General features: G+C 39.0%; 1 protein-coding gene across 2 annotated transcripts in view; it reads left to right on the forward strand.

The window, feature by feature from the left end:
* Positions 1-12,055, forward strand: part of SVEP1 (sushi, von Willebrand factor type A, EGF and pentraxin domain containing 1) — a 200,867-nt gene that overhangs the window by 100,972 nt on the left and 87,840 nt on the right. For both annotated transcript variants that reach the window (XM_058694597.1, XM_058694596.1), the window contains exons 15-18: positions 272-436; positions 1,869-2,102; positions 3,992-4,153; positions 5,610-5,771. In XM_058694597.1, the coding sequence (XP_058550580.1) occupies positions 272-436; positions 1,869-2,102; positions 3,992-4,153; positions 5,610-5,771 (723 nt within the window). The remainder of the gene's footprint in view (positions 1-271; positions 437-1,868; positions 2,103-3,991; positions 4,154-5,609; positions 5,772-12,055) is intronic.

Below are 12,055 nucleotides of genomic sequence, written 5' to 3' on the forward strand. Positions count from 1 at the left end.
GTAGCTCCACTGAGACTTTTCTTTCTTCTTTTTGGTGTAATTCTTTGGTAATCTAAATTTAAAGTGATGTGCCTAAAAATTATAAAATTATAGATGAAAACTATGAGGTTCTAGAAGAAACCTGTATTCAGTTCATTATGGACATCATTCAGTTCATTATGGACAATTTAAGAAATAATCAAGGGCGATCTGACTTGTGGCTTAACATTAAAATCTAAATGCTGCTAAAGAGGCGACTGTAGAATCTTGTTTCTCTGCCCCAACTCTCTAGGACCTGGTGGCTGGGGCGCGGCTAATAGGTTGGATTACTCTTATGATGATTTCTTGGACTCCGTGCAAGAAACACCCTCAGGTGCCAGCAAAGCCAGATCTTCACGAATGAAAAGAAGCGCCCCATTATCTAACCACAAAATTAAGTTAATTTTTAACATCACAGGTAAGGATAGACTGTCTATTTGTTTTTTTTTTATGTTTTATTTATTTTTTTTATTTTTTAATATATGAAATTTACTGTCAAATTGGTTTCCATACAACACCCAGTGCTCATCCCAAAAGGTGCCCTCCTCAATACCCATCACCCACCCTCCCCTCCCTCCCACCCCCCATCAACCCTCAGTTTGTTCTCAGTTTTTAACAGTCTCTTATGCTTTGGCTCTCTCCCACTCTAACCTCTTTTTTTTTTTTTTCCTTCCCCTCCCCCATGGGTTTCTGTTACGTTTCTCAGGATCCACATAAGAGTGAAAACATATGGTATCTGTCTTTCTCTGTATGGCTTATTTCACTTAGCATCACACTCTCCAGTTCCATCCACGTTGCTACAAAGGCCATATTTCATTTTTTCTCATTGCCACGTAGTATTCCATTGTGTATATAAACCACAATTTCTTTATCCATTCATCAGCTGATGGACATTTAGGCTCTTTCCACAATTTGGCTATTGTTGAGAGTGCTGCCATAAACACTGGGGTACAAGTGCCCCTATGCATCAGCACTCCTGTATCCCTTGGGTAAATTCCTAGCAGTGCTATTGCTGGGTCATAGGGTCGGTCGATTTTTAATTTTCTGAGGAACCTCCACACTGCTTTCCAGAGCGGCTGCACCAATTTGCATTCCCAGCAACAGTGCAAGAGGGTTCCTGTTTCTCCACATCCTCTCCAGCATCTATAGTCTCCTGATTTCTTCATTTTGGCCACTCTGACTGGCGTGAGGTGGTATCTGAGTGTGGTTTTGATTTGTATTTCCCTGATAAGGAGCGACGTTGAACATCTTTTCATGTGCCTGTTGGCCATCCGGATGTCTTCTTTAGAGAAGTGGATAGACTGTCTATTTGAAAAAACAATAGTGTGGGGAAGTCTTGAAACCTATTTCAAGTGTGGAAACCTTGAAAATAGGTGTGGAAACCTATTTTGCAAATTTTCCATGTCGTATCATTCTTAGGAAATAATCCTGGAACCCAAAACTAGGGACAGCACAGTCCCCTAAATTTTGTCATTCTTTTCAATTTAATATCACAGATACATTTTATGATTCTCGCAGCAACAAGTAGCCTTCTTTGTATTCATTTTGACATGACACACTGAGGCATGTTTTTAAAAAGCAAGAGCTTGCAGAAATTTAACATGCTACATGGGAGAACTTCATAAAAACAATCTAGATCCAGCATATAATAGAAGGATTTAAAGAAATTGCATTGTTCCTAATATTGTCCACGTACTAGTTGTTCAGTAAGTAGTGACTGAGTTTGAGTTTATCTTTCCTGGAAGATTGTAAATATGCCATTTCTTCTTGCTGAAGAACTAACTACAAACAGTTTCCTGAAACACCGTGTGTGCCGTGTTATGTTTTATTTCATCTTGTTTTTATCTCAGCTAGTGTGCCATTACCCAGTGAAAGAAATGATACCCTTGAACTGGAAAATCAGCAACGACTCATTATGACTTTGGAAACCATTACAAATCAACTGAAAAGGATCCTCAATGAGGAGCCCATGTATTCCTTTCAGCTTGAAACTGACATGCTTGTAGCCGAGAGCAATTCATTGGAGACTGAAAAGGCTTTCCTTTTCTGCAGACCAGGCTCAGTGCTGAGAGGGCGGATGTGTGGTAAGACTTTTCCCTGCAATACAAAATACCTGGCGCATAGTGGGTCAGATGAGATGCACAGAGCTGTTTTACAACTATACAGGGACACTGAAATGAAACATTTCGCTATTGCTGTGTGGTCCTTACTACTATTCTGTCTGAGGAGTCTAAGTAACCACTATTGTTCAGGACAAGAAAACTATTTCACGTATGGGACTCAGATCCTTAGAGTTCACAGCTTTCAACAACATCTCCAGTAATAATAATAACGAATACTTTTGGGCCATTTCCGTAGGCTGGCTGGGCACCTCTCGTGTTTAATTCTGTTTACCAATTCTGCGAAGCGCTATTATCATTAAGCACATTTTACGGATGGCAAAACTGAAGCCAGAGAGAGAGAGGCTAGGCACTTAGTAAGTCTTACCCCTTAAGACAGTAAGTGGTGTAGCTAAGATTCCCACCCAGGTAGCCAATGCCAAGTTCACGTGGCATAGAATCAGCCATTTTAAAGGGTACAAGTTCATTGGTGTTTAGTACATTCATGATGTTGTTCAGCCATCACTGCTACCAAAATATTTTCATCACCTCCAGAGAAGATCTCATAACCATTAAGTAGCCATTCCTCACTCTCCTTACCCCCAGCCCCTTAATTTCTAACCCAGACTGCCACAGTCTGGATCAATTCCAGCCTGTTTCCCGTATAAGCCGATTGTTTATAGATACTGGAAACTCCTCTAACCGGGTTCTGTACACTCAACTGGACCAAATGACATGACTCTGGTGCCAGTCTCTCTGTAGGCATGGGATCTTGCCTCCTGGATGGAAAACCTTCGTCAGCAGTTTTTATTGCTTTTCCCAGAGCTCAGTTGGGTGATCAATTCAGCCCAGCAGAAGCACACTAAAGCGGTCATTCTGAGCCTGCTCTTGTTTCCTCCCTACCTTGTGAATAAAAATTAGAAATCACCTTGACCAGTGTTCTGCATTTCTCAGTGTGGTCTTGAGACAGCCTGTAGCAGCAGCATCTGAAGTGCTTATCAAAATGCATCTTGACTCAGGTCCTGTCCCAGAACTAATACATCTGACACTTTGGGGGCAGAGCCTTGGACTCTGAATTTTTAGTGAGTTCCCAGGTAATTCTTATAGACTTCAACATCAGAATCCTCTAGGTGCTAATTTCAAATATCCTCTCTGTGCAAATACTAAGTTTGCAAGCAGCCTTTTAGTGGGCTTAACATTCCACTGTGGTCTCAGAAATCCTGAGTCACATCAAGTCTGCCAAGTAGTAGACCAGATCTCCAAGGAAGGAAGGTCCTGACATTGGCCTGTTTCCTGGGAACCCTTGAGTCTGAGGATGCCTCGGACTTGCCTCCAGTGGACAGTAATTCCTGTAGGCAGAGACAGGGGTCTGCTTAACTCATCTCTTTTGCTCTCACAGCCTTTTCCTGGTTTTGTTTCTAGAAATGATGCTGCAGTGGACAAGCAGTCCATTTCATAAGGGAGCCATTCAGAGCAACAGCTAAGGAACTGTTTTTCAGATCTTGAAGCCTCAAATTAACCTAAATGTGCGTTGTTTTATCCTTTTCTTTCAGCAGCCTTTTCTTTGTTAGCTCTGTGTTTCCCGGGATGATCTTCTTTAATCCACACTTTAAAGCCCCTATCACGGAAGCCTGAAGCTTGGGCAATAAGAATTTGCATTTTCTTAAACAAAAAAGAATCTACTCTTGGTTTCTAGAAATACATTTCTGGAAGGTTTATCTTGTGAGTAAACCTCTGACAATAAGATTTAACACATAAACAGTAGTACTTGGAAGCGTGCTTAATTATTTTCGTGCCTTAGGAAAAAAGAACCCAAATATGTCCCATTTCTCTAGTTTACTGTATTCAGTGTTTCCTGTTTGTTTTCTTTTCAGTCAATTGCCCTTTGGGAACCTATTATTCCCTGAAGCATTCTGTCTGTGAAAGCTGCTTCACGGGATCCTATCAAGATGAAGAAGGGCAACTTGAGTGCAAACTCTGTCCAGCAGGGACTTACACTGAATATCCCCATTCTAGAAGCAGCTCGGAATGCAAAGGTAATGGCTTAGTGCACATTTTGACCAGAAGCCTGAATTTGATCTCCAGTTATGAAGTCTCAATGGCAGATAGGATTATTTTTGTCTTTTGATTTTCAATTTTTATCTTAATGTTTCCCTCACTTTAAAGAAGTCTATTTTTTCCCCTTTGGAACATTTTATTGCTCTAAGTCAAATTCCACTGTCAATAATTCGAATCCACATTTATCAAATAACTCAGATTTTTTTTAGTGAATCTCACATTAATTGGTGGCAAGGACTTCCATAACACTTAGCAATCATATTAGAATGATACTTGATATGAGATCAACTCTCCATTTACTTGGAAATTAGTGACTATAGGTACAGATGCATGTATTCTTTCTGGTAAAGTATCTCAAGATTTAATAAAAACATTTTTTTGTGATTCTCAATAAACATTCCTGATGGGAATGTTCTCTTTCATGGTTAAAGTTATAATAAGCTACACCTAGAAGAAGGAATTTCAGACCTGCACCCCTCACTGTTGTTGCAAATGCAGATGTGGTTGCTGAATGACAAATATAAACGTGAGAGTTGCGCTAGGTGATTAGAAGTGCTAAAAAGATTAGCAGTGCTGGAAATGAGCATCATTTGGAGGATGAAGGCAGAAGGAATGGATGGTGTACTTGGGGGTTGAGGATTCTGGCCCTACCACAAAGCCACTGCTTTGAATCTTAGAAAGTTGCTTAATCTCTCTGGGCTTCATGCTAAGACTACTTTTATTCTCTGCTCTGCCAGCCCTCAGATGGGGTCTGTAGGTAGGAGGGCAGAAGAGGGCCAGTTCTCAGAGCCATGAAGTTACCACTGTAATTATGAGGTTCTAGCCCAATTCGAGGTTTTGTTTTCTGTCACTCCAGAAATAGTGTACAAGCTGAGAACTTATACAAGGCCAAGTCCCCCCTGTGTACAACTTGTTCTTATGACAGTACCTTTCTGAGATGGGATTTCTAACTTCCCTCAAAAACCATTTATTGGCAGGGGCCTGGGTGGCTCGGTTGGTTAAGTGTCCGACTTCGGCTCGGGTCATGATCTCATGGCTCGTGAGTTCAACCCCTGCATCGGGATCTGTGCTGACAGCTCAGAGCCTGGAGCCTGCTTCGGATTCTGTGTCCCCCTCTCTCTCTGCCCCTCTCCCATTTGTGCTCGGTCTCTCTCTCTCTCTCTCTCAAAAATAAATAAACTTTAAAAATTAAAAAATAAACAATTATTGGCACTTTCTAGGTGGCTATGCTAGGCAATAACGAAAGTAACTAGAAATCAGTCTAAAACTTACTAGTACAGAGAAGCACGGGGCAGTCTAAAATACAGTCTATATGTAGTTCTTTGTGTCCCTCATTGTATCCTGAATAAATTAAAAGGCAGAAAACCGTACCCTACCGAGTGCTAGTTTTGTATAGCTTAATTGTTCCTAACCATATTACGTTTTTCTCTTCAGCTCAGTGCAAACAAGGCACTTACTCATCAAATGGCCTTGAGACGTGTGAATCGTGTCCACTGGGCAGCTACCAGCCAGCATTTGGTTCCCGGAGCTGCCTCTCGTGTCCAGAAAACACTTCAACTGTGAAAAGAGGAGCCGTGGACATATCTGCTTGTGGAGGTAATCGAAGCCTTAGAAGTTGTTATTTCTTTACACCTGATACAGGTTCTATACCTGGAGGAGTGGAATGTTTTCAGCAAAACCGTTATGTCTACTGCATGCAAAGAAAGTAAATGACTGTCTCTTCATGGAGAGTTTCCTTTCATTCAGCCAGTCAACACTTAAGTCTAAACACCAGCAACACAAACACCGTGCTCGTGCCTTTAGGATCCCAAAAAAAGGTGCAAGACTTGGTCTCAGGATTCAGTATTAATAAACATGTGCCTCCATGATAGGGTAGAAATATATCTCATCTAGGAACTTAGTTTCCTCCTTTATGAAGTGAGGTCCTGTCTCATGTTCCTTGAAACTCTAAAAAGACATTCAATGAATTATGACATTTCATTTCCTATAGTTTGAAGGTTTTTGTGAGCAGTTATCCACTCTGGCTGTACTTTGGAATCATCTGCACATTTACATCAACATTTTAAAAATACTGAAGCCCTATCTCCTCTCCAATATTCTGATTTAACTTGTCTGGTGTTCTTTTTAAGTTCTGTACCCTTCCCCAAGTGATTCACAAGTTACAGGGGGGCACCTGGGTGGCTCAGTCAGTTGAGCTTCTGACTTTGGCTCAGGTCATGATCTCGCATTCATGGGTTCAAACCCCGCATCAGGCTCTGTGCTGACAGCTCAGAGCCTGAGCCACCTTTGGATTCTTGTCTCCCTCTCTCTCTGCCCCTCCCCTGCTTGCACTCTGTCCTTGTCTCTTAAAAAATAAAACATTAAAAAAAAAAAGTAACAGGAAAAGTTGAGTATGACTAATTTTGGGTCTCACATGTCAGCATGGAGGGCTTCAAAATGAAGATTGCAGGGCCCCACCCTTAGAGTTTTTAAGTCAGTAGGTCTGGTGTGGGGCCTGAAAATTTACATTTCTAACTAGTTCATTAGTGATGCTCCTTCTACTTGGTCCAGGGACCAAATGTTGAGAGCCACTGGTTTGTTTGTTTGTTTGTTTGTTTGTTTGTTTTTCAGTTTATTTATTTATTTTGAGAGAGACACAGCATGAGCAGGGGAGGAGCAGAGAGAGAGGGAGAAAGAGAATCCCATGCAGGGCTCAAACTCATGAACATTGAGATCATAGCCTGAGCTAAAACCAAGAGTCGGTTGCTTAACCAACTGAGCCACCCAGGTGCCCCAAGAGCCACTGGTTTAAACAGAAATAAAAAGATTAGGGCTCCAGTTTTCAAATATTTCTAACATCCCTACCATGTACAGTTTTCCAATACAGCATAAAGACTAGAAGATACAAACAAAACTTAAAAATGAAAACTTAAAATGGCCATGACCCTAAGGCGAAGAGCCCTGCTGCCAGGAACTCCCAACTCCATGCGTGTACTTTGCAAAGTCAATGAAACTTGTTTAAAAATAAAAAGTCGCTGGCCTACCTCTGCTGCATCACTGGGAACAGAATAAGCATGCTGGTTGAAACATGGCTTTTTAAAAATTGTGGATCCTCCACTTTCTCTACACCCTTATTTAAAAACCTAAGGTCTACGGCCATCTGAAAATTTAAAAACTGCTCCCTTAGTAAATAATACACATCTGTATCCAATTAGAAACAAATTTTTGGACAACAGCTGTATAGGACATTTTCCTTTGGTGCTGGGACATTCCTTTGTAATGTCCAGCATTACATCTTAGGATCTGCAGTCCTCATAAGACGGTGCTGCAGGGAGAAAACCAGGAAGCATGCCATAATTACAGGTTTTATATACTGTGCCAGTTTCGCCAGTTTAAATCGTCTCAGTCAGGTGGGATCACAGTACATAGAAAAGTCTGTTAGAACTTTGGAACCGGGCAAGCAGCGTTCATCAACCTGATATATCACCGAAGAGAAGAGAATTTAATGGGGACCTAATTGAAACTCATACACCATGTCTGTTACGCCACACCAGCTTTGAGGATTCTTTTTTTTATTAAAAAGCAAATCAGGGGGTGCCTGGGTGGCTTGGTCGGTTAAGCATCCGACTTCGGCTCAGGTCATGATCTCACGGTCTGTGAGTTCGAGCCCCGCGTCGGGCTCTGTACTGACAGCTCAGAGCCTGGAGCCTGTTTCAGATTCTGTGTCTCCCTCTCTCTCTGCCCCTCCCCTGTTCATGCTCTGTCTCTCTCTCTGTCTCAAAAATAAATAAATGTTAAAAGAAAATTTAAAAAAAAGCAAATCAGGCTTCACATTATGGTTGAAATAGATCTACTAAGGACTTTTTTTTTTTTTTTGGTCAATATACAAATGAGTTTTGGAAGAAAGTCTACAGTAAAAAATTCTCTTTTTCTCCCTCACTCCCTCCAACCACAAAAGTAACTAGGATCTTTACAGTGAAACAAATTCATATCTGACGATTTTTCCTTTTAGCTTCCCAAATAAGCCTTGAGGTTTGTCTAATACCAAATTATTGCAATAAAGTGATTATAATTCCCAGAAAGTCTCTAATTAAACTTCTGGTAACTGCCATATTTCTCCTAATATTCCCAGCATAAGTTTTAACCACATTCTGTTCGTCATAAGTGAGTTAGGCAGAGCTGAACTCAACATTCTTCTGTGGTGTTAAATAAATACCGTTTTACTTTAAACTTACATGTGTATGATTTCTAAAATAGTCTCATATATATTTGTCTTAGTTTTAAGCTCCTTCCTTCCTCCCTTCCTTATTTTTTTCGTTCTGTAGTGATTTATTTTTAGGTATATGTTTATGGTTTACCTACTCTTTTACTAAAGTATTACTCTTTGCATTCTTTAGCATGTTGAATTTAAAGTTATTTTTAAGTATATTACTATATTAAAGTAATATATATTTCATGCATTTCATGTTTTATCACCACTTAGAATATTAAATATCCTTAGGTCTGTGGCTACAAACTGAAGAGTCTGAAATTTTTCATTTTTTAAAAATGACTTTCAGGGGTGCCTGGGTGGCTCAGTCAGTTAAGCATCCAACTCTTGGGTTTCGGCTCAGGTCATGGTCTCATGGTTTGTGGGTTCAAGCCCCACATCAGACTCTGTGCTGGCAGCATGGAGTCTGGCTCAAGCTCTCTCTCTTACACACAAAATAAATAAATAAACTTTAAAAAATAAAAATTAAAAAATTAAAAATTACTTAGACTTTTATCAGAAGAATAAGTCCCACAAATGATTTTTTTTGGTGATGGTGTTGTTTACATATGGTCCTATAGGAAAAGGAAAGATTACTGCTGAACCAGGATGATATTTCTTACCCCGGCCCCATAGAATGAAGTTAAAAGGAAGCTTAGGATAAGAGTCTCTGGCCCCTGAATTTGTTTTAGGAAAGCCATTTATTTTATTTCATATTTTTTTAAGTTTATTTATTTTGAGAGAGACAGAGTGAGAGCGCGTGCGCTCACATACAAGTAGGATAGGGGCAGAGAGAGAGAGAGAGAGAGAGAGAATCCCAAGCAGGCTCTTTGCTGCAGGCCTGCAGTGGGCTTGATCCCATGAACCAGGAGATCATGACCTGAGCTGACTAAGAGCCTGCCTGACCTCAAGCTCAACTGACTGAGCCACCCAGGCGCCCCAGGAAAACCATTTAAAATGCAAAATTCTCTTGGCTCCAGGGCTGTCTGTGTTATCCTTAACACCATCAGGGAACAGACATGTGGGATTATATTTTTCAGGTCACTTCAATGCACTATTTTTAATTCTATTTTAATATCACTTTTGGCATACTTAGATTTCTCTCTGTCTCCAATAGAAGAGGTTAAAAGGATCTTGTCCCATTTTTCTTGACTCAGAAACCACAGCTGCTTTGACCAAGATTCAAAATGAAACTTTTTCCCCTTTCTTCTTACAAAATTAGACCACGAGGAACTGCCTGTGTATGTGTGTATATTTAGTACTGTATTGTATACTACATATAACGCTATTGTTATGTGTGTTATGTTTACGTTTACATATGCTATATGTGTATATGTATACTTACAACATATATGTATGTATATTTACTATATGTATCAATAATATATTAAGTACTGACTGTCCACTCCTGGAAAGTATATTTCTGATGACAACTGTCTCCCTTTGGAATATAATTTAAGCTCATTTTCACATGAAAATTCACATCTTCTGTGCCAAAAAGCAAAGTATAGGGGCACCTGGGTGACTCGGTTGGTTAAGCATCTCATTCTTGGTTTCAGCTCAGGTCATGATCTTGCCGTTTTGTCAGTTCAAGCCCCATGTCAGGCTCTACGCTGGCCACACAGAGCCTGCTTGGGATTCTGCCTCTCCTCTCTCTGCCACTCCCCCATTTGCACTTTCTCACTGTCTCTCAAATAAGTCAATAAACGTTAAAAAAAAAAAAAGCAAAATATAAACATCACTGTTTTGAAAAGCCAACTGACTTGCTGATTTTTAATCTTAAGATTTTATTATTACTGCATGTTAGTATAATTTTTGGCATGCTGTCAGTTTCTAGGGGTGTAGTCTTTTTTTCTTTTGAAGGTAAGGTGCTGAAAAAAATGTATGTGCAAAACAGTTTAATTCACCATAGCATCTTGGTTTCACTGACAGAATTTATATTTTTACCTTATCATACACACTCATATATCCTCTGAAGCAGAGTTTTATACCTTTATTGGTGGAAGATCTATGCCTCCAATTAACTACTGTAATTAGCTGTTTGGAGGTACCTTTTCCAAATAGATGATAATTTTTTTGGAAACTTGACATTCAGAAAACCCATTTTAAACTCAGCAACTTTATAATATGTTTGTGCAAAGCCCTGTCTAGAACTCTGAGATCTAGCAACAAAGAATAGATTAATTTATTCTTGGTGAGCAAAGGTATTTATAGTTTGAAGTTTTAATATACAAATGTTTTTGTTATAACAAGTATCTTGTTTCACTAAGATACTTACAATTTAAAGTTTTAATATAACAAATGTATTGAGAATATTTATTTCTAAATAAGCATTAATATCTATGATATCTTCTGCCATCTCTTGATTTGATTCCTGACTTTTTGTCAGAGGGTGTGTAAAGGAGCACTTTTGCGAAAGATGTGACTGGCTGTTTCTGCTTAAAAACTTTGACCTAAACCTCTTGAGATGACCGCAAATGCTTTATTGCTTATTTAATGTTTATTGTCATACCAATAAGAAAGAGATGCCATTACCCAGAATATCCTGCTCCGTTGAGCCTCAAGTGCATTTCTAAATTTTTCAGTCATATTGCTAGTTATTTCTGCCGTACTGATTTTTATTAACAAAAACCCAAAACCTAAATGGAAAGTATGCTGAGATTCCCCAAAGCTACTTCCTTGTGTTCTTCTATATTTAAATTTATGCAGACACGTCTTGATAATTTTAGTGGTTTCCTCAGTTTGTAATGGTTTTAGGACTCATGCACATGACACCAGTCAGTTCACATAAGAACATGCTCTGGATGAATTCATCTTTGGGTCACAATCTAAAATCCCAACCCAAAGATTTAGTCGTGGCTAGTCTGCCCCATCTTCCCTCTGCCAAATGCAACCAAAATTTATTGAAGAAAATGCAAGTTCATGTCATATTTGAAGCTATTTCTTGTTTGGTTACCGTCCCACCAATTAGCAAGATTTGGATAAATGACAATATTCAACTGGATGTTGTTTATAAAAAGCATGTCTAACACAAAATGACATTAAGAGGTTTAAAAGTAAAAAAAAAAAAAAAAAAAAAAAAAAGACCCTTCCCCATAAATACCATAAATCATGGATAACTATACAGGAGAAATAAAATATCTAATAACATGAAAAAAGCAACTTAAATCATCATCAAAATGTAAATTCAAATAACAGTGCAATTCCATTTTCACTTTCAAATTGAAAAAATACTTAAGTGATCATTATCAGTAGTGATGAGTGCGTAGTAAGAGCAATTCCATACACTACTGATGGGGCTGTAAGTTAGAATCTTTTTTATGTATTTATTTTGTTAAGGATTTGACATTCTGTATTAATGGCTTTACATTTTCCATTATCTTTAGATCTATAGATTCAACGACTCAAATTCAGCTGTTCAGATTCAACTATTATCCCAAGGAAATAATCAGAGCTGTATACATAAGTTTATGTAGAAAATTTCACATCAGCAATATTTATAATAGCTAACAAAGAAAAGCAACCTAAATGGCCAGTGGTAGAGGAAATGTTAGATCATTTATGGTCTGTCAATGGCATATAATATTTTTCTTTTCTTAAAAACCATGCTGGTTAGCAAGTTGGAGGATGATTTGGGAAATGCTTAGGATAT

The sequence above is a fragment of the Neofelis nebulosa genome, chromosome 12 (assembly GCF_028018385.1).
Source record: "Neofelis nebulosa isolate mNeoNeb1 chromosome 12, mNeoNeb1.pri, whole genome shotgun sequence".
Classification (NCBI taxonomy): Eukaryota; Metazoa; Chordata; class Mammalia; order Carnivora; family Felidae; genus Neofelis; species Neofelis nebulosa.